The 23,719-nt window shown below is 44.8% G+C and overlaps 1 protein-coding gene across 1 annotated transcript in view; it reads right to left on the reverse strand.

Annotated features, from left to right (window-relative positions):
• The window catches only part of LOC143773276 (uncharacterized), a 94,711-nt gene that overhangs the window by 15,564 nt on the left and 55,428 nt on the right, over positions 1 to 23,719 (reverse strand). The window contains exons 3-10 of the mRNA XM_077260762.1: positions 16,720 to 16,821; positions 15,452 to 15,570; positions 15,303 to 15,361; positions 12,343 to 12,479; positions 9,581 to 9,637; positions 9,023 to 9,188; positions 7,319 to 7,486; positions 5,257 to 5,348 (exon numbers count right to left, since the gene is read on the reverse strand). Coding sequence (XP_077116877.1) covers positions 5,257 to 5,348; positions 7,319 to 7,486; positions 9,023 to 9,188; positions 9,581 to 9,637; positions 12,343 to 12,479; positions 15,303 to 15,361; positions 15,452 to 15,570; positions 16,720 to 16,821 — 900 coding nt within the window. The remainder of the gene's footprint in view (positions 1 to 5,256; positions 5,349 to 7,318; positions 7,487 to 9,022; positions 9,189 to 9,580; positions 9,638 to 12,342; positions 12,480 to 15,302; positions 15,362 to 15,451; positions 15,571 to 16,719; positions 16,822 to 23,719) is intronic.

Genomic DNA, 23,719 nt, shown 5'->3' on the forward strand with positions numbered 1-23,719 from the left:
TGCTGGGACAGGTGAAAGTCTGGGTGGAAACTCCAGTGGTGGGATAGATGGAGGACTGGCCAGGGAGGTGCAGCAGTGCTACAGGTGAAGGATCGGGCAGGGATTTGCATCCGTGGTACAGGTGAAGAAGTGAGTGGGGAGTGGCAGATGTGGGATAGGTGAAGGATCGGGCAGGGAGTTGCAGCAGTGGTACAAGTGAAGATTCGGGTCGGGAGTGGCGGCAGTGGGATAGGTGAAGGTTCGGTCAGTGACTTTCAGCATTAGGACAGGTGAAGGATCAAGCAGGGAGTTGCAGCAGTGGGGAAGGTAAAGGATTGGGTGTGGAGCTTCAGCTGTTGGACAAGTGAAGGACCAGGTGGGAAGCTTTAGTGGTGGGGCGGGTGAAGGATAGGGCGGGGAGTTGCAGCTGTGGTACAGATGAAGAACCAGGTGGGGAGCGGCGGCAGTGGGACAGGTGAAAGACCGAGTGGGGACTTTCTGCATTAGGAAAGGTGAAGGATCAAGCAGGGAGTTGCAGCGGTGGGGCAGGTAAAGTATTGGTCGGGGAGCTGCAGCTGTAAGGCAGGTGAAGGACCAGGTGAGGAGCTTCAGCGGTGTGACAGTTGATGAATCAAGCAGGGAGTTGCAATGGTGAGATAGGTGGCGGTCCAGGCCGTGAGCTGCAGCAGTGGGATAGGTGGAGGACTGGGCAGGGAGCTGCAGAGGTGGGACAGGTGAAGGACAGGGCACAAAATTGCAGCGGTGGGGCAGGTGAAGGACTGGGCGAGGAGCTGCAGTGGTGGGACAGGTGAAGGGCAGAGTGGGGAGCTGTAGTGGTGGGACAGGTGAAGGACTGGGCAGGGAGCTGCAGTGGTGGGACAGGTTAAGGACCAGGCAGGGAGCTGCCTAGGGGGACAGGTGAAGGACCAGGAAGGGAGTTGCAGTGGTGGGACAGGTGAAGGACCAGGCAGGGAACTGCAGTGGTGGGACAGGTGAAGAACAAAGCGGGGAGCTGCAGCGGTGGGACAGGTGAATGACCAGGCAGGGAGCTGCAGTGGTGGGACACGTGAAGGCCTGGGCAGGGAGCTGCAGTGGTGGGACTGGTGAATTACCAGGCAGGGAGCTGCAGTGGTGGGACAGGTAAAGGACCAGGCAGGGAGCTGCAGTGGTGGGACAAGTGAATGACCAGGCAGGGAGCTGCAGTGGTGGGACAGGTGAAGGACCAGGCAGGGAGCTGCAGTGGTGGGACAGGTGAAGGACCAGGCAGGGAGCTGCAGTGGTGGGACAGGTGAAGGACTGGACAGGGAGCTGCAGTGGTGGGACAGGTGAAAGATCGGGTGGGGAGCTGCAGCGGTGGGACAGGTGAATGACCAGGCAGGGAGCTGCAGTGGTGGGACAGGTGAAGGATCGGGTGGGGAGCTGCAGTGGTGGGACAGGTGAATGACCAGGCAGGGAGCTGCAGTGGTGGGACAGGTGAAGGACTGGGCAGGGAACTGCAGCGGTGGGACAGGTTAAGGACCAGGCAGGGAGCTGCAGTGGGGGACAGGTGAAGGACCAGGAAGGGAGTTGCAGTGGTGGGACAGGTGAAGGACCAGGCAGGGAGCTGCAGTGGTGGGACAGGTGAAGGACCAAGCGGGGAGCTGCAGCGTTGGGACAGGTGAATGACCAGGCAGGGAGCTGCAGTGGTGGGACAAGCGAATGACCAGGCAGGGACCTGCAGTGGTGGGACAGGTGAAGGACCAGACAGGGAGCTGCAGTGGTGGGACAGGTGAAGGACCAAGCAGGGAGCTGCAGTGGTGGGACAGGTGAAGCACAAGGCAGGGAGCTGCAGTGGTGGGACAGGTGAAGTACCGGGCAGGGAGCTGCAGTGGTGGGACAGGTGAAGGACCAGGCAGGGAGCTGCAGTGGTGGGACAGGTGAAGGACCAGGCAGGGAGCTGCAGTGGTGGGACAGGTGAAGGACTGGGCAGGGAGCTGCAGTGGTGGGACAGGTGAATGACCAGGCAGGGAGCTGCAGTGGTGGTGCAGCGCACCCACTGCCGCAGGGCCGAGGGGTACCCGGTACCGGGCCTCTGAGTCTCTGCTCTGGGGTTGTCACGGTGGCTAGGCCCCGGTCCGTGACCCTGCCGAGGGGCGCACAGCCAATGATAGATATGGTTGGTGGTAGTGGTGGTGGTAGTGCGGTGCAGTGCCGGTCGCAGTAAATAACAAGGACACAGGGGTGCAGTCTCTTTTACCTTTACTGAAGATCTCTGGGTCCTCAGTCCGGATTCCGGATAACCAGGCTGCGCAAGTCCGACCGGTCCAATGGCACCTCCAGAGTTCTCTTCGCAGGTGGAAATCTGTGCCTACCTGCTAGCGCTATGTGTTGCGGTCCTTCCCTGCTGTGCTTACGGAAAGTCCCCACAACTGTTGTGTCTGTTTCTTAAGTTCCCTCACAACTCGATTAGATGATGTTCTGCTAATCCTCCGTCCCTCCCTGATGTTATGGTTAGGACGGCACCCGTTTGACGGGTAGGCTCGGAGCTCTTCCGGGACCCTAGAGTCGCCCCTCTCCACAAGTTGCCCCCCAAGACTGCATAGGTGATTTAGGTGAGACAGCCCGCCTGAGACTGACTGTCCTGCCGTTGGTTTGAAGTATTGCTTGAAGCTGAACTTATAAATACTTCCTCGGCGTTCTGGCCGCCGGTTGTGCGCCTCAGTAGAATGTTGCCTCGGTCTTACAGCATGACTCCTACTGGTATTCTCCTTCTTGCTTTGATCTCGTTTCTCACTCAGCACAATCTATCTCGCTTCTGATCCTTCCTTAGGGCACCGCCGCTATGCTGAGCAGGCACGGTCCCTTGACGTTCCTTCCTGTAGCCAGGCCTCTGTCAGGATCCCACCCCTGACAAGGACCCTACCAAATCTTCCCCCACAACACCCTCTGCCACAAGGTGTTGCCTGGTTCCAACCCAGTCAGCTTTCTCTCTAACTTCCTGCCTGACCCCCAGTTTTACCAGTATGTGAGGAGTGGCCTAATGAATAGAACCCTTAGCTCCCCCTGGAGGCCCGGCTGTGAAATATATTGGTGTCTGTGATACCTGGTCAGAGGAACTCCTTCAGTGCCATCAGACGTACCATGGCTCCCCTTAGTGGCGGACCCACCGTACTGCAACGACCAGGACCCTGGGGCGCTGCAGTGGGACTGGTGAAAGATCAGGTGGGGAGCTGCAGTGGTGGGACAGGTGAATTACCAGGCAGGGAGCTGCAGTGGTGGGACAGGTAAAGGACCAGGCAGGGAGCTGCAGTGGTGGGACAAGTGAATGACCAGGCAGGGAGCTGCAGTGGTGGGACAGGTGAAGGACCAGGCAGGGAGCTGCAGTGGTGGGACAGGTGAAGGACCAGGCAGGGAGCTGCAGTGGTGGGACAGGTGAAGGACTGGACAGGGAGCTGCAGTGGTGGGACAGGTGAAAGATTGGGTGGGGAGCTGCAGCGGTGGGACAGGTGAATGACCAGGCAGGGAGCTGCAGTGGTGGGACAGGTGAAGGATCGGGTGGGGAGCTGCAGTGGTGGGACAGGTGAATGACCAGGCAGGGAGCTGCAGTGGTGGGACAGGTGAAGGACTGGGCAGGGAGCTGCAGTGGTGGGACAGGTGAAGGACTGGGCAGGGAACTGCAGCGGTGGGACAGGTTAAGGACCAGGAAGGGAGTTGCAGTGGTGGGACAGGTGAAAGACCAGGCAGGGAGCTGCAGTGGTGGGACAGGTGAAGGACCAGGAAGGGAGTTGCAGTGGTGGGACAGGTGAAGGACCAGGCAGGGAGCTGCAGTGGTGGGACAGGTGAAGGACCAAGCGGGGAGCTGCAGCGGTGGGACAGGTGAATGACCAGGCAGGGAGCTGCAGTGGTGGGTCAGGTGAAGGACTGGGCAGGGATCTGCAGTGGTGGGACAGGTGGAGGACCAGGGAGGGAGCTGCAGTGGTGGGACAGGTGAAGGACTGGGCAGGGATCTGCAGTGGTGGGACAGTTGAAGGACTGGGCAGGGAGCTGCAGTGGTGGAACAGGTGAAGGACTGGGCAGGGAGCTGCAGTGGTGGGACTGGTGAAAGATCAGGTGGGGAGCTGCAGTGGTGGGACAGGTGAATGACCAGGCATGGAGCTGCAGTGGTGGGACAGGTGAAGGACCAGGCAGGGAGCTGCAGTGGTGGGACAAGCGAATGACCAGGCAGGGACCTGCAGTGGTGGGACAGGTGAAGGACCAGACAGGGAGCTGCAGTGGTGGGACAGGTGAAGGACCAAGCAGGGAGCTGCAGTGGTGGGACAGGTGAAGCACAAGGCAGGGAGCTGCAGTGGTGGGACAGGTGAAGTACCGGGCAGGGAGCTGCAGTGGTGGGACAGGTGAAGGACCAGGCAGGGAGCTGCAGTGGTGGGACAGGTGAAGGACCAGGGAGGGAGCTGCAGTGGTGGGACAGGTGAAGGACTGGGTAGGGAGCTGCAGTGGTGGGACAGGTGAATGACCAGGCAGGGAGCTGCAGTGGTGGGACTGGTGAAAGAGCAGGTGGGGAGCTGCAGTGGTGGGACAGGTGAAGGACTGGGCAGGGAGCTGCAGTGGTGGGACAGGTGAAGGACCAGGGAGGGATCTGCAGTGGTGGGACAGGTGAAGGACCAGGGAGGGATCTGCAGTGGTGGGACAGGTGAAGGACCAGGCAGGGAGCTGCAGCAGTGGGACAGGTGAAGGACCAGGCAGGGAGCTGCAGTGGTGGGACAGGTGAAGCACAAGGCAGGGAGCTGCAGTGGTGGGACAGGTGAAGTACCGGGCAGGGAGCTGCAGTGGTGGGACAGGTGAAGGACCAGGCAGGGAGCTGCAGTGGTGGGACAGGTGAAGGACCAGGCAGGGAGCTGCAGTGGTGGGACAGGTGAAGGACTGGGTAGGGAGCTGCAGTGGTGGGACAGGTGAATGACCAGGCAGGGAGCTGCAGTGGTGGGACTGGTGAAAGATCAGGTGGGGAGCTGCAGTGGTGGGACAGGTGAAGGACCGGGTGGGAAGTTGCAGCAGTGGGAGAGGTGAAATGTGGACCTAGGACTACTGAATTCAATATTTGACCATTTTTAACCCTTTCCCAGCCCTATAAAATGGTAGCCAATACGCCTCCATTTTGCTGGATCCATACAAATCAAATTCTGGTGATTTTTCCATTTTTTTTCTTGAAATTTGCATCTCATTTCTTATAAATCAATTTCCTCTTCTGTAATAAAATCCTTCGTGCACGGTTTTTAAAAAAATTCTTATGCTAGGACTTACCTTCCTCATCGGAATATACTGATAGTTTTGAGTGGCCAAATTCCTTATCGTGGTAATATTCGTTATCCACCATCTTTCCATAATATTCATCCCTAAGGTTGTAAAACAGACACACGGTATGTCATATCCATAGACTGTGGTCTCCAGCTGCTGAAAAACTACAATTACCAGAATGCCCTGATCACTCCTGACACATTAGAGAAGAGATTTACCCCAAAAGGCAGGATGGATGCCGCTAACTCTCCTACTTTACCTCTTCGAATAAACTTTACCTTTCCATATTTTTATTCCTTTTCTTTGCAATACCACACCTGGCCACATGGTGTGCTGTTACAAATAAATATGGCTGCGAGCAACAGTGACCACAAAGCACTTATGTTCAGGTTTGGACTGTAAAACTCTCTGCAGCGCCATCTAGTGCCCAAACACCATTACTGCAGTATCTGTGTAAAAACCTCTGTACCACCATCTAGTGGCTGAAAACTTTTACTGCAGTAATTGTTTAAAATTACTGCAGCACCATCTAGTGGATAAAAACTTTTTCCAGTTAGCCTTTAAAAAATTGCAGCACCATCTAGTGGCAGAAAATGTTTACTGCATTAATTGTTTTGGAACACAGCACAAACTAAAGGCTGAAGACAATTAATACAGTAACTGTTAAAAATATCTGCAGCACCATCTAGTGTCTAAAGTCCTTTACTGCATTAACCTTTAAATAACTCTGCAGCACCATCTAGTGGCAGAAAACATTTACTGCAGTAACATATTTTTTTTTAAATATCCTAACTGCAGCGCCATCTAGTAACAGAAAACATATACTTCAGTTAGCCTTTGAAAATCTCTACAGCACCAGCTAGTGGTCAAAAACGTTTATTGCAGTTATCCTTAAAAAATGCAGCACCATCTAGTGGCAGAAACCCTTTACTGTAGTAATTGTTATAAATTATCTGCAGCACCATCTAGTCCCTAAAGACCTTTATTTCGGTAAGTCTTTAAAAAAAAACTCGATAGCACCGTCTAGTGGCAGAAAACCTTTACTGCAGTAAAGGTAGGGGCACACGGTCAGTAAACGCTGTGGGTTGGACTCTGCGTACCTCCGGAATCACCTGTGTTCAATAGGCAGCAGCGCTTTGGACGCCGCGGACATGTGCTGTGTCCAAAGCTTTGCCAATTACTGACCTTCTGCACATACCCTAACAGTTTGTAAAAGAGCAGCACCATCTAGTGGCTAAAAATCATTACTGCAGTAACAGTTTTTATACAAAAAAGCGCAGCACCATCTAGTGGCCGTAAACCATTACAGCAGCAACAAAACCATATAGGGATTTTCCACTACTAAACAAGTTAGTCTTAATGGACCCATTTTGGTGAAAGAAAACAAAAAAAATATAGAAACAGAAGGGGAAAGAAGGTTCTGCACATTCACTCAGGTGTGTGAAATATATTTCAAGCTGAACATATATTTTCCATACATTTTTTCAATTGCTGCTGTGGTTTGCCAGCGTGTTCAGGCCCCCACCGATTGCAGTCGTCCCAACTATACAGGTGATTGGTAGGAATGTTGAGCTTCAAAAAAAAGTTTTCTTCCCCCCTTCAAAAAGTATATCATCCCCTCCGGTACCAGCAGCGCTCCTCCGCACTCCGTAATGTCTCCCCAAGAGCGTGCCCCCCATGCAGGAAGACCATACAACTCTCGGAGAGCGCATACTGCTGCTTGCAGTCACCATTTTGCACCGGACACTTCTTAGGGTTGGGTGGGATTGGGGGCATTGTTAGGTGGGACTGAAAGAGGGGCTTAAAATGCCAACCTGGATGTAGCACAGCCCCTTTGCCACTCAGTAATGTGGAGGCCCCTCCCTAGAGGAACTGCATTATTATCAAACATGGGGATGATCGGCCATGAGGAGCCATATAGGGAGAAGCAAGCTCTAGGTCATGGATGGAAAGACCTGGCACCGACATAGGGAGGAAGTTTTCTCCTTTGCTATAGGCAAACCCTCTGCTCTTTATACTCCATTCTGAATATTAGGAAAAACTCAAAAATGGTGCAACGTCCACTCACCCGGACATCTTCTTCTTCTTGTGTTCTCTGACTAGGAGAACAATGACAGTGATGACAATGACGGCCAGGACTGCAATGGCCGTGCCGATCCCTCCGTAGACTCCTGACTTGGAGAGTTTTCCTGCGCAGTCTGAAGATGTGTATATGTAGAGATCGGTTTCTGGGCATCTGTGTAGAAGAAGAAGAAGAGTTCTCAGTCCCGTGGGGTCACAGGTGGGAAACTGACAATTGAGGCTGCTGCAGAAGGGGGCTGTAAGACCACCACACCTCTCTCCTGGCAGGGTCTTCTACACAAGAAAGCTACATGCATAACAACCAGGGTTCAGAAAAATTGGGAGAGGACGGGGAGCCTGAATTCAAGGCAGTGTGGCAACAAGGTTCCATAACGTGCGGTTTCTGCGGAATACCATCCTGGGTCAGGGAGGAATATGCTTGGACAAAACTGGGTCAGGATGAACCAATACTTGGCAAGGAGCTTCTTAATCAACCCACAGCCTTTCTACACATGTTTTAACTGTGCATCAAAAGAATCCCAAAAACTTTGAAACTAACGATTATTGAGCACATACACAACAATCTAATTAATAGAGAAAGCTTTTGGATCTCCTGAAGGTTTGAACTTAACGATTGATAGTGACTAGATAACCTTATTTGCCTTTTTTATCATCTGCCTGTTTTAGTTATGTGCTTTTGGTCTTTTTATTGTCTACTAACCTGTTAATATTTTACATCTAATTATTTTATTGCTTTTAGCATATTTTATACATTTAAAACATTGTGAATTCATGCTTTTTTATCTTACGCTATATATGACTTGGTTGCTGTTTTCTCCTTTTTGATTATAATACATGATGCCATCTAACATGTGACTATGATTATATCATGTGACTGTTTTGACTGCTGCTTCCCATTTTAAATACCCCATCCCCTTTGTCATTAATAAACATCCACCTGATGAAGACGGATCCTCTGTCGAAACGCGTTGTGGTTTAACCCCATCTCTCGTCTGTGTCTCTCTCCTGCGCTCCTAAGACCGGTTTTCATTGTCTCATTGCTCCCATCCTCCATTGGAGGTTCCCGGCTGGAGCTGCGGTGGAGACTCGACATCCTGTCCACCCCTGGGCGGCTTCCTAAGCGCTCCTATATGAACGCTCATCACTGACTCTTATTCCTTGTGATTGGGAGGTCTGACGTGGTGTCCTGGGTGCGTCACCCCACAATTATGGCCTGGCCTACAAATCAGGAGACATGACTGGGATGCTGGCAGGACGGAGAAGGTTTGTGTGCCTGCTGGACCAGGGAGTGGTGTATTGATTCGCTCTACTCTGCTCTTGACACATCTTTCATGGGACATTTTATACGGTTTGGGGCACTGATGTAAAGCAGTAAGAGAATGATAGGGCAAATTGCAGAACCCAATAAACTATGATTAAATAGTAACTATAACAAGTGGCATCTACAGCTGGAGAAAGAAGGTTTCGCCAGGACCATGTTCCTCAGTGGTATCATCATAGCACCATAGTTCTTTGGTGTGAACTTGTCTTCTAATCAATCAAGTAAAAAAAAGAAGTAAGATAGTGACCACAAGGGGGGGAAAGGATAAGAAAGATTGAAGGAAAACCCAGGATCTCCCCTATGTAACCATAGAAGCTGGCCTGAGAAGGAGACTAGGAGACCAAGATGGCAGCTCTAGCCACAACTTACAAGCAGTGCGGTCCTTGGTCTTTCTTTATGTTACAGCTTCCACTGTTGCAGTTCACGTATTTGGGAGAAGTTTGTTCGCAGTAGGACACACAGGTCAGGCCGTCCACTGTCACCAGAGGAGTGTAGAAGTCTCTGAATCCTTCTGGTATTTTCTCCTGGCAGATGCCTGTGAAGGCAAAAAAAAACACCACTACATCACTTCAATTGCATTCTTTTTTGACTGGAAAAAGACGACGGGCGTCTCTTCGTGGTGGGTGAGGTCCAAGACAATGGAAAGAACCAGTGTGGCTAGAACATGTGGTAGAACCTTGCTTTATGTTGAATTCTGTATTACCTATAGCTCTGGGATTTATATTTGCACCCAATGATATATTTAACCTTTGGGATCATCAAAGGATTTGATGAGATTTATTTACTTATTTAATGGCCTTCTGATCGATCTTGAGCCATGGTGACTTGATGAATGAATGCTCTGTAGGAAGATCGATCTTGTGCAAGCCTAGATAGATCCACCAAGGGGTGATACCGAAGAACTTAGGAGTATTTGTGTCCACTCACCATCTGTGGTCACCAGTGGTCCTGGCGTGACCATTACCTCAGTAAAGCACAGGTCATCTGTAAAAGAGGAAATTATATGGTGATGTTAACAGTTTGTGGTTTCATTTGAGGACCGATGTGTAAATGTTAGGGATGAGCAGAGCCATGGAACTTCAGGTTCCAGTTCCCAACCTGAACTTTAGCAAAGTCCAGTTTGGGTACCATAACTGTACCCAAACTTGAACCAGAACCCAACCCCTTGGAAAACAAGGAGCACCTGAACTTTACATCTAGAGAAAAAAATCTCAATCTCTCTGTCTCCGGTGTTTAGCATCGGCAGTAACTGTCCGATAAGAACCCTAAACTTTTAACTTCGGTTCCTCTCATCTTTAGTAATCATCAGTCGATTCTGCAAAATTCATAGATATGGTTTCTGGCAAGAGGGTCAATTCAACAAAATCAGCAAGTTATCACCAATGTACATGATTGGTAATAACTTGCTGATTTCGGGGGGTCCCATCAATCCGAACAATGGATCTGTGAAGTGAACCATTTACATAAAGTAAAGGCTGCCCTTGTACACCTTCTCTTCAGTCATTCTCTAAAGGGACTTCTAGAAATAGCCGCATACATCTCGGACCATCCCATAGACAATTAAAGGGGTATTCTCAAGTTTGAAAGGTATCCATAAATAGAGGGTCACTTTCCAATTGTTGGGTGTCTGACTGATGTGGCCACCAGGGACCTTGAGAAACAGAGCTCTATAGAGCCCCAACTGAATGATGGTGTAGTTGATCATGTGTGCTACCGCTCCATTCATTCTAACTGGAGTGCCGAATGTCAGCCGGCAATCTCTGGCCCTCCCTTAAGAATGTATAGAGCGAATGTGTGCATGATCAGCCAGAGCTCCATTCAGTCAGAGCTCTTCGGAACCCCTGTTTTACGCATCACTGAGGTAGTGGACACAGTTGGACCTCTTGGATCTCATTGATAGAAGATAACTTTCAAACTTGGGAATCCCTTTAAAAGAGTAACAGGATGGATGGTCAACCGGGCTCCATTTAAACACTTCCTAAGTAAGGACGGGAAACTGGATCCTCTGATCAAGCAAACAGTGTGGTTCACAACAATCTGAAATTCAGCACCGTCATATATGAAATATTTAGTTAATGTTAAGCCTACAAAATTCTTTAAGATGCACCCTAGCAACAGACTACAACCTGAGAGCTTGTAGTCAGTTGCTAAGGAATAACTTGAGGAAAGCTCAAGAACATTATAGGCCAGTGTGCTCTCATAATATCTCTTCAGCGACATTTATAAACAGCAGCTGAAGTTTTTCGTGTGACCCTACAGAAAATACTGTAACAACAAGGCTTTGTATAAACAATCAGAAGATGAAAAGACTATATATACTGTAGGGTAAAATTGAATTATAGTTAGATTAAAAAGGAAATTACAGTAAAAAAAAATATGTAAAAATGTGCTTCTGTAAAATAAATAGAAAAAAGCCCCCAAAAAATAACAAATCAAAACACATCCAGACATATGATATTCCCAAAGTCCTAACGCCATATATAATATAACAAAAAAATCACATTTAGGGTAAGTGTTCGCAGGGTGCTCACATCGCTTTTGAAGCAGAAAACGGTTTGTGGTGTTTTCTTTATAGCGTTTTTTTTCGGACGTCTTTTACATGGGCTTTTTTTTATTCCACATACGAAGGGGTACTCCAAAAAAAGAAGAATAACTTTTTATTGTTTTTAATTTAAGATAACACCTTGAAAACATTAATCCCTTTCATAATTCCGTGCATTAGAAGACATGCACTTGTCCCAACGGTTTTTCCACTGTTCGAAACATTTTTTTAGAGTCTTCAGAACTAATGCTGCTCAGAACCTACAGCATTTTTTTTCTTAACCTCTTTTTTGTCCTGAAAACTCTTTCTCTTTCAGTTTTTCTTCATTTTTTGGAATAAGAAGAAGGTGCAGGAGGCTAGGTAGGTCAAGTAAGTCATCACCGGGGATGAATCTTGGTGTTATGCGTATGATCCTGAAACAAAACAGCAGTCCAGCCAGCGGAAGAAGCTTCATGCCCCAGACCAAAGAAAAGCACGGCAAGTGAAATCAAACTTGAAGTCCATGATGGTTTGGTTTTCGCGGACATCAAATGAGTCACTCTCGTTAAATTTGCTCCTCTGGGTGCCACAGTGAACCAACAATACTATCAACAAGTGCTGAAGAGATTGCGGAGGCAGTGAGGAAAAAAAACTACCTGAATTGTGACAATCGGGTGACCGGCTGCTCCATCATTACAACGTGCCTGCCCACATAGTGTTGAAAATCAACTAATTTTTGGTGAAAAATGGCATGGCAACAATTTTTCACCCACTTACTCGCACAGCCAAGCCCACTGCGACTTCTTCTTATTAACAACAATGAAGAAAACCCTAAAGGGAGAGCGTTTTCAGGACGTTGAAGAGGTCAAGAAAAAAAATCGTTGCTGGCATTGAAGAGCATTAGTTCAGAAGAATTTCAAAAATGTTTAGAACAGTGGAAAAACCGTTGGAACAAGTGCATGTCCTCTAATGGACGCAATTGTGAATTGGATTAATGTTTTCAAGATGTTTATAAAGATTTATAAATAAGTAATTCTCTTTTTTTATGGGTACCCCCTTGTATAAGATAATGGCGGCTGTCATATGCTAGTTGTTATGAGAATGGAGCGGCCTCTTCTTTCAGCCATTTTATGGCTTTCGAAGCATGAAGCGGTTAAAACGAATTTACCGGTGCAGTTGTTTGTGTCATCGTTCAGCTTCGTCTCCACTTCTTTGAAGATCTCCTCGCACTCCATTGTCACGTTTACACCTTCCTTAAATGTCACTTCTACAATCACTTTATGGTCCACAATGATGCTGCCGCTTCTATAACAGATACACGGAAAGTCATGAATTGGAAGAGGGGCTCCGAGGGTGTGGTGCCAAAACAGAGGTGGAAGGGATTTATTCTAAGGGGTTAATGATACTATTCCTGTGATGTCGCTGGGGTGCTAGAGTCTATATGTGGTTTACAAAAAATACAGCAGAAACCGAGGCGCTCCTCTATGGTAGGAGGTCTCACGGATGATGTCCACTGAGCGAAATGTTCCGGTCGAGTCCCAGCAATCACTGGGGAGTTTCAGGAGGTCGGCCCTGCCACAGGACGTCATCATGTTGTGGTCTGCATCGCACAATGCAACTTTTATTACCATCCTGCTATGGATCGTCATCCAATGTTGGGCAGCAATGATAGAAGCTGGAGTGACTGTGCAGCGTCACTACCGTCCCTTCTCCCTGCGATTCATTTAAGAGTCCTTGATTCGTGATGACATCCTGTTTCAGAAAGCTGCGGGGAAATGACTGCAGGGTCATCCTCCTGTGATGTCCCGTTGGAGACACCATAGTGAATGCTGTGACTTGAACAAAATGTCACAGGAAGAAAAGTGAGAAAACAGATCTAAGGGCTAGCTGTGTAGGGGGAACAGTATGTCAAGTAAAGTAAATTACAAAAGTGTTTAGGGTTTAAAATAGATATTTATAAAGTAAATTTTTTGTATCGGACAACACCTTTAAATTTTGAAAATGTGATGTCTTTTATAAGGGGGGTGGCGAAATTAGACAGGGGATTTTATGTATCAGAAAAACCCTTTAAATGTTCGCATATCAATAGCAAAGTAAGGAAAAAAGTTCCAGCACCAGGCGTCTCTTCATTAAAATCTTCAATATTTTATTTTCATGTCAAGAATAAAACATCATCCGGGGATGAAGCCCCTAAATGCCTGATGCGTTTCGAACAAAGTTCTTAATCATAGTGGTATCCAGCCACTTGTTCCTGGCACCTGTGTTCATCTGGATTCCGGTGAGGCACCGCTAAACCCCTTCCCTGCTCCCAGTATGATGTTGGATTCACATATCAATACATTGTATATGGCCTGAGTAAGACAGCAGTCCGCTTTCGAAAGGCATCACCCCCTACTCACTGAAACTGCACAGGTTGCATCAATGGTATGCCCACTCCTGTGTGGAAGGGTTAATGAAGGGCACTCCTCACCTTGGTCAAAGAAAAAAGGAGGTACTCGGGACCCCTTTCTAGTGATTAGTGTGTCATAATCTGCAGATCGGAGGTAACTTTACTAAGCATTTCCCGGATAATTCAACCTATCACTTATGAAGAAGGCGCAAATTGCCCGGCTGGGCTGCGCATTCGACACTTGCGATTTTCCCCTTATATGTAAAAATGTGTGTTGTCCCCATGTGTTCTTTGTCTACTCCAGTGCTAGAGACCTAGTGAGAAGCCTGTTCATACAATTCGAGCAACGTGAGAAGACTTGTGTGGCCAACGAGGACAGTAACAAGCCCAATGAGTTCTTGGAAGGAAAGACTCATCGCTCAACACCTTTTATAATGCAAGCGTCAGTTCTCCTCCTACATCATTGTAGATGGCCTTGTTCACATGTAGCATTTTTGCTGGGTTCTTATTCAGGGTTTTCATTGCAAAAAAATGCTTCCAAAAATCAGTGTGGTCATACCCTTAGAGGCTAAAGTAGCAGCTAGAAGATGACCTGGCAACTCTGAGCCGGAAGTCAGTGCCCTTGGGGCGGAATGAGCGCCCTGTCCATAAATAATGATAGTGATGCAGAGGTGAGGGTGATCCTTGCTTTATTGATAAGAGACATTATGGCTTTTTATATACTCATGGCAATTTTTTAATAAGGGAACAATGTGGCTGATTTATATATTAATGGGACACAGTGTGGCTGATAATACACTAAGGGAACGTATTGGCTTATTTTATATTAAAAGTGCACAGTTTGGCAAATTATATACTAAAGGCACACACAGTTTCTAATATGTATTGAAGGAGCACATGTATACTTAGGGGATCTATTTTGGCTAATTATTCATAGGGCACATAGTGACTAATTACATACTAAAGGGAAAAATAGTGACTAACTATATTCAAAGGGAACAGAGTGTCTAATTATATACCAAGGGGAAACATATAAATTTGTATTCGATGAGCAGTTTGGAAAATTATTTACTAAGGGGATTCATGGTGACTAATTATGTATTCAAGGGGCATGGTACATCTAATTAAATAGTCAAGGGAACACAGCAAGGATGCACTGTAAGAGTGGTAAGATCACAATAATTATTAGTGAAAATCGAATTGTAGAAAAGAGGCGACTCTCCGTTCAGGGCTTGTATTTCTGCTGTGCAAAATATTGCATGATCATGGCCGAGAGAAGTCAGGCAAGCTGCAAAATGTAGTACCATAGCAGCCATTAGGACCTGAGTAAGCGCAGGGTAGCATCTTTACTGGTGCAGCTCCATGTGAAAAGCCTAGATGAGTTAGGCACTTGCATGAAGTAATGATGGACAAGGTCTGACAGCCACTTTTAGCATTAGATGCTCTAAGCCAGTGTTTCTCAACTCCGGTCCTCAAGAGCCACCAACAGGTCATGTTTTCAGGATTTCCTTAGTATTGCTCAGGTGATAATTGCATCACCTGGACAGGCAAGTATTCAATCACCTGTGCAATACTAAGGAAATTCTGAAAACATGACCTGTTGGTGGCTCTTGAGGACCGGAGTTGGGGAACACTGCTCTAAGGGATCGTAGGACGCTCTCATGGGGCATCACTAGTGGACATTACTTAGGGCGGCCCTGTGCGCATGAGGTGTGTAACAAAGCTTATAGGCCACTTACCGAATTGACTCTATTTGAACCTCCTTGTATCCGGCGACATTTTGATAGACAGAGGTCATCTGTATGGAGGACGTATACAGGAAATGCATGTTATATCCGATCAGCCATTACCTATAAGTGTTGGGTTCAGGAATACGCTTAGATCTCACCTTAACTTTAAACTCGGTTTCAAATTTCTTGTATTCCGAGGAGCTGTTGTCTTTTAGACTTTCGTTAAACGGCTGATTAAATTTCACGGTAACATTTAAAGACGCATCAACCTTTTCAACTGTGAAAAGAAAAAGAAAGAGACACATAGAAGACGGTTACTACGTTAGGCATGAATAGGCGGAACCCAAGGCTTGGAAATAAAAATGAGTGTAGTTCGCTGACTGGATGTGGGGCAACATTTACCAGTACTCAGAAGACTTCTGCGGTAGCAGTCAGCTGCTTCCATGATCCACGATCAGAGATAACTCTGACCCTGGCTTCTTAAAGGGGTTGTCCAGGACTATTTAATGTTTTTACTATGGGCCTTAGAACAAACAGGTAGATGATTGCTACCTGTCTGTTGTGCCTGGCACTGATGTCTGCAGGCACAGACCACTCCTACTGGTGATTCAGCACTTTCTGTTCTGCTCATCGATGGGACATGACTGTTGATGTCATGCTCACTGATAGCCGGCTCGATGTTGCCTAGATGTGGAGAGCCGGCTGTCAATCTTCATGACATTGACAGTCACACCCCGTCGACAGAACAGCCCGGAGAAATAAGAGCTGCTCTGTTGATGTTTAGCAGTTGAACCTCTGGCAGGAGCGGTCAGTGGACGTAGTCGAATAGATAGGTAGTTGCCTCTTTTAGCAGCTACCTACCTGTCAGTTTTAAGACCTATAGTAAAATAGTCATGGACAGCTCCTTTAATTTCTTTGATGTCACAGTCCTCTGTGGCAAATAACTGGATATGGGGCTTCCTTCTTTATGAAGACTTTTACCCCAACATCTCAAGTTGTCTCCTGTCTATTGGAAAGTGGATAGCTAGCTGATTGCTTCGTCAAATGACTGTGACCTAAGAAAATGGTCCTGGTACATTGAGAAACAGGTCCTGAATTCAACGGAGGTTCCCATTCTCGACATCTGCTCAATGGAGCTGCTGGAGAAAGACATTGCCGACGCTCCCATAGACAATGAAATGGAGTGAAGGCTGACGGAGCTCTGCAGACCCTGACTCTCGAGAATGCTGGGGGTCGGAGCAGCAGCAGGTGTTGGACCCCCAGAAATGTATTCCATATCCTACTGATAGAAGATAGCAGGAGATCTGGGGACAACGTATTTAAGTCCATAGAAACCCACTGTGACGTGATCGGTTTCCATGGCAGCAGGGGACTAATATATGTGTTAGTGACCTATAAGGTGCTTTTATTACAAGGACAGACTTACCTGGAGGACTGCGCTCAACGACAAGTTCACACAAAGGACCGTAGAAAAAATCAGTGCAAACACATTTAACTCCATCATGAGTCCCGCCATTCTGACAGGGTTCTGGGAAAAGAAGAAAAAACGCACGATTTAGAAACTACAAGTAGTCCAACGCCGCGGACGCTGCCAAACAGTTTACTATATGGCCTGCACCTCTGTGGTGTGACGACGGCCTCAAACAGCACTCCGAATCTCAGCTACCTGACCCGCAGAGAGGAGGACTGGGGGAGAAGAGGGGGAACATGTTTCAATTTATAGGTAAAGACTGGGATTTGGATCCATGTCTACATCTCATTGTGTATAATGCGTGTGAAATTACAGAGTCTATATGCTCTATAGCCATGTATTACGGGTATGAGGGACGCACGGGGGCCACAAACACCAGACCCTGGAGGCCATTGTGTGATTTGTACAGGATGAGGACAACCAGAACTCTAACAGCAAAATGTTTTTTTTTTCCCATCGCAAGCAGAGCTCAGATTTCATTCTACCAGAGGAACCAATAAGAGCTCAGCTTTCATGTTACCAGAACCAATCAGAGCTTAGCTTTCATGTTACCAGAACCAATCAGAGCTCTGCTTTCATGTTACCAGAACCAATCAGAGCTCAGCTTTCATTCTAGCAGAGGAACCAGAGCTGTGCTTTCATTATGCGAGAGGAAGCAATCAAAGCTCAGTTTTCATGTTACCAGAGGAACCAATCAGAGCTCAGCTTTCATTCTACCTATGGAACCAATCAGGGCTCAGCCTTCTTTCTGCTAGAGTAACCAATCTGAGATCAGCTTTCATTCTACCAGAGAAGCAAATCAGAGCTCAGCTCTCATGTTAGCAGAACTAATCAGAGCTCAGCTTTTATTCTAGCAGAGGAACCAATCAGAGCTCTGCTTTCATTTTATGAAAGGAAGCAATCAAAGCTCAGCTCTCATGTTGCTCCTGTATATAATTATATATGTACAGCTGGTATAACCTGGGCATCTCCTGTATATAATTATATAGGTACAGCTGGTGTAACCTGGGCATCACCTGTATATAATTATATATGTACAGCTGGTATAACCTGGGCATCTCCTGTATATAATTATATATGTACAGCTGGTATAACCTGGGCATCTCCTGTATATAATTATATAGGTACAGCTGGTGTAACCTGGGCATCACCTGTATATAATTATATATGTACAGCTGGTATAACCTGGGCATCTCCTGTATATAATTATATATGTACAGCTGGTATAACCTGGGCATCTCCTGTATATAATTATATACGTACAGCTGGTATAACCTGGGCGTCTCCTGTATATAATTATATATGTACAGCCGGTATAACCTGGCCATCTCCTGTATATAATTATATATGTACAGCTGGTATAACCTGGGCATCTCCTGTATATAATTATATATGTACAGCTGGTATAACCTGGCCATCTCCTGTATATGATTATATATGTACAGCTGGTATAACCTGGGCATCTCCTGTATATAATTATATACGTACAGCTGGTATAAGCTGGGCATCTCCTGTATATAATTATATATGTACAGCTGGTATAACCTGGGCATCTCCTGTATATAATTATATATCTATAGCTGGTATAACCTGGGTATCTCCTGTATATAATTATATATGTACAGCTGGTATAACCTGGGCATCTCCTGTATATAATTATATACGTACAGCTGGTATAACCTGGGCATCTCCTGTATATAATTATATATGTACAGCTGGTATAACCTGGGCATCTCCTGTATATAATTATATATGTACAGCTGGTATAACCTGGGCATCTCCTGTATATAATTATATATGTACAGCTGGTATAACCTGGGCATCTCCTGTACATAATTATATATGTACAGCTGGTATAACCTTAGCACCTCCTGTACATAATTATATATGTACAGCTGGTATAACCTGGGCATCTCCAGTATATAATTATATATGTACAGCTGGTATAACCTTGGCACCTCCTGTACATAATTATATATGTACAGCTGGTATAACCTAGGCACCTCCTGTACATAATTATATATGTACAGCTGGTATAACCTGGGCATCTCCTGTATAGAACTATATATGTACAGCTGGTATCACCTGGGCATCTCCTGTATATAATTATATATGTACAGATGGTATAACCTGGGCATCTCCTGTATATAATTATATATGTACAGATGGTATAACCTGGGCATCTCCTGTATATAGTTATATATGTTCAGTTATATATGCACCTCCTGTACATAAATATAGACGTACAGCTGGTATAACCTGGGCACCTCCTGTATATAATTATATACGTACAGCTGGTATAACCTGGGCACCTCCTGTATATAATTATATACGTACAGCTGGTATAACCTGGGCGTCTCCTGTATATAATTATATATGTACAGCTGGTATAACCTGGGCGTCTCCTGTATATAATTATATATGTTCAGCTGGTATAACCTGGGCGTCTCCTGTATATAATTATATATGTTCAGCTGGTATAACCTGGGCGTCTCCTGTATATAATTATATATGTACAGCTCGTATAACCTGGGCATCTCCTGTATATAATTATATATGTACAGCTGGTATAACCTGGGCATCTCCTGTATATAATTATATATGTACAGCAGGTATAACCTGGGCATCTCCTGTATATAATTATATATGTACAGCTGGTATAACCTGGGCATCTCCTGTATATAATTATATATGTACAGCTGGTATAACCTGGGCATCTCCTGTATATAATTATATATGTACAGCTGGTATAACCTAGGCATCTCCTGTATATAATTATATATGTACAGCTGGTATAACCTGGGCATCTCCTGTATATAATAATATATGTACAGCAGGTATAACCTGGGCATCTCCTGTATATAATTATATATGTACAGCTGGTATAACCTGGGCATCTCCTGTATATAATTATATATGTACAGCTGGTGTAACCTGGGCATCTCCTGTATATAATTATATATGTACAGCTGGTGTAACCTGGGCATCTCCTGTATATAATTATATATGTACAGCTGGTGTAACCTGGGCATCTCCTGTATATAATTATATATGTACAGCTGATGTAACCTGGGCATCTCCTGTATATAATTATATATGTACAGCTGGTGTAACCTGGGCATCTCCTGTATATAATTATATATGTACAGCTGGTATAACCTGGGCATCTCCTGTATATAATTATATATCTATAGCTGGTATAACCTGGGTATCTCCTGTATATAATTATATATGTACAGCTGGTATAACCTGGGCATCTCCTGTATATAATTATATACGTACAGCTGGTATAACCTGGGCATCTCCTGTATATAATTATATACGTACAGCTGGTATAACCTGGGCATCTCCTGTATATAATTATATATGTACAGCTGGTATAACCTGGGCATCTCCTGTATATAATTATATATGTACAGCTGGTATAACCTGGGCATCTCCTGTACATAATTATATATGTACAGCTGGTATAACCTTAGCACCTCCTGTACATAATTATATATGTACAGCTGGTATAACCTGGGCATCTCCAGTATATAATTATATATGTACAGCTGGTATAACCTTGGCACCTCCTGTACATAATTATATATGTACAGCTGGTATAACCTAGGCACCTCCTGTACATAATTATATATGTACAGCTGGTATAACCTGGGCATCTCCTGTATATAATTATATATGTACAGCTGGTATAACCTAGGCATCTCCTGTATATAATTATATATCTATAGCTGGTATAACCTGGGTATCTCCTGTATATAATTATATATGTACAGCTGGTATAACCTGGGCATCTCCTGTATATAATTATATACGTACAGCTGGTATAACCTGGGCATCTCCTGTATATAATTATATACGTACAGCTGGTATAACCTGGGCATCTCCTGTATATAATTATATATGTACAGCTGGTATAACCTGGCCATCTCCTGTATATAATTATATATGTACAGCTGGTATAAGCTGGGCATCTCCTGTATATAATTATATATGTACAGCTGGTATAACCTGGGCATCTCCTGTATATAATTATATATCTATAGCTGGTATAACCTGGGTATCTCCTGTATATAATTATATATGTACAGCTGGTATAACCTGGGCATCTCCTGTATATAATTATATATGTACAGCTGGTATAACCTGGGCATCTCCTGTATATAATTATATATGTACAGCTGGTATAACCTGGGCATCTCCTGTATATAATTATATAGGTACAGCTGGTGTAACCTGGGCATCACCTGTATATAATTATATATGTACAGCTGTTATAACCTGGGCATCTCCTGTATATAATTATATATGTACAGCTGGTATAACCTGGGCATCTCCTGTATATAATTATATACGTACAGCTGGTATAACCTGGGCGTCTCCTGTATATAATTATATATGTACAGCCGGTATAACCTGGCCATCTCCTGTATATAATTATATATGTACAGCTGGTATAACCTGGGCATCTCCTGTATATAATTATATATGTACAGCTGGTATAACCTGGCCATCTCCTGTATATAATTATATATGTACAGCTGGTATAACCTGGGCATCTCCTGTATATAATTATATACGTACAGCTGGTATAAGCTGGGCATCTCCTGTATATAATTATATATGTACAGCTGGTATAACCTGGGCATCTCCTGTATATAATTATATATCTATAGCTGGTATAACCTGGGTATCTCCTGTATATAATTATATATGTACAGCTGGTATAACCTGGGCATCTCCTGTATATAATTATATACGTACAGCTGGTATAACCTGGGCATCTCCTGTATATAATTATATATGTACAGCTGGTATAACCTGGGCATCTCCTGTATATAATTATATATGTACAGCTGGTATAACCTGGGCATCTCCTGTATATAATTATATATGTACAGCTGGTATAACCTGGGCATCTCCTGTACATAATTATATATGTACAGCTGGTATAACCTTAGCACCTCCTGTACATAATTATATATGTACAGCTGGTATAACCTGGGCATCTCCAGTATATAATTATATATGTACAGCTGGTATAACCTTGGCACCTCCTGTACATAATTATATATGTACAGCTGGTATAACCTAGGCACCTCCTGTACATAATTATATATGTACAGCTGGTATAACCTGGGCATCTCCTGTATATAACTATATATGTACAGCTGGTATCACCTGGGCATCTCCTGTATATAATTATATATGTACAGATGGTATAACCTGGGCATCTCCTGTATATAATTATATATGTACAGATGGTATAACCTGGGCATCTCCTGTATATAGTTATATATGTTCATTTATATATGCACCTCCTGTACATAAATATAGACGTACAGCTGGTATAACCTGGGCACCTCCTGTATATAATTATATACGTACAGCTGGTATAACCTGGGCACCTCCTGTATATAATTATATACGTACAGCTGGTATAACCTGGGCGTCTCCTGTATATAATTATATATGTACAGCTGGTATAACCTGGGCGTCTCCTGTATATAATTATTATGTTCAGCTGGTATAACCTGGGCGTCTCCTGTATATAATTATATATGTTCAGCTGGTATAACCTGGGCGTCTCCTGTATATAATTATATATGTACAGCTCGTATAACCTGGGCATCTCCTGTATATAATTATATATGTACAGCTGGTATAACCTGGGCATCTCCTGTATATAATTATATATGTACAGCAGGTATAACCTGGGCATCTCCTGTATATAATTATATATGTACAGCTGGTATAACCTGGGCATCTCCTGTATATAATTATATATGTACAGCTGGTATAACCTGGGCATCTCCTGTATATAATTATATATGTACAGCTGGTATAACCTAGGCATCTCCTGTATATAATTATATATGTACAGCTGGTATAACCTGGGCATCTCCTGTATATAATAATATATGTACAGCAGGTATAACCTGGGCATCTCCTGTATATAATTATATATGTACAGCTGGTATAACCTGGGCATCTCCTGTATATAATTATATATGTACAGCTGGTGTAACCTGGGCATCTCCTGTATATAATTATATATGTACAGCTGGTGTAACCTGGGCATCTCCTGTATATAATTATATATGTACAGCTGGTGTAACCTGGGCATCTCCTGTATATAATTATATATGTACAGCTGGTGTAACCTGGGCATCTCCTGTATATAATTATATATGTACAGCTGGTGTAACCTGGGCATCTCCTGTATATAATTATATATGTACAGCTGGTGTAACCTGGGCATCTCCTGTATATAATTATATATCTATAGCTGGTATAACCTGGGTATCTCCTGTATATAATTATATATGTACAGCTGGTATAACCTGGGCATCTCCTGTATATAATTATATACGTACAGCTGGTATAACCTGGGCATCTCCTGTATATAATTATATATGTACAGCTGGTATAACCTGGGCATCTCCTGTATATAATTATATATGTACAGCTGGTATAACCTGGGCATCTCCTGTATATAATTATATATGTACAGCTGGTATAACCTGGGCATCTCCTGTACATAATTATATATGTACAGCTGGTATAACCTTAGCACCTCCTGTACATAATTATATATGTACAGCTGGTATAACCTGGGCATCTCCAGTATATAATTATATATGTACAGCTGGTATAACCTTGGCACCTCCTGTACATAATTATATATGTACAGCTGGTATAACCTAGGCACCTCCTGTACATAATTATATATGTACAGCTGGTATAACCTGGGCATCTCCTGTATATAATTATATATGTACAGCTGGTATAACCTAGGCATCTCCTGTATATAATTATATATCTATAGCTGGTATAACCTGGGTATCTCCTGTATATAATTATATATGTACAGCTGGTATAACCTGGGCATCTCCTGTATATAATTATATACGTACAGCTGGTATAACCTGGGCATCTCCTGTATATAATT

This window comes from Ranitomeya variabilis, chromosome 5 (genome assembly GCF_051348905.1).
Source record: "Ranitomeya variabilis isolate aRanVar5 chromosome 5, aRanVar5.hap1, whole genome shotgun sequence".
Lineage (NCBI taxonomy): Eukaryota > Metazoa > Chordata > Amphibia > Anura > Dendrobatidae > Ranitomeya > Ranitomeya variabilis.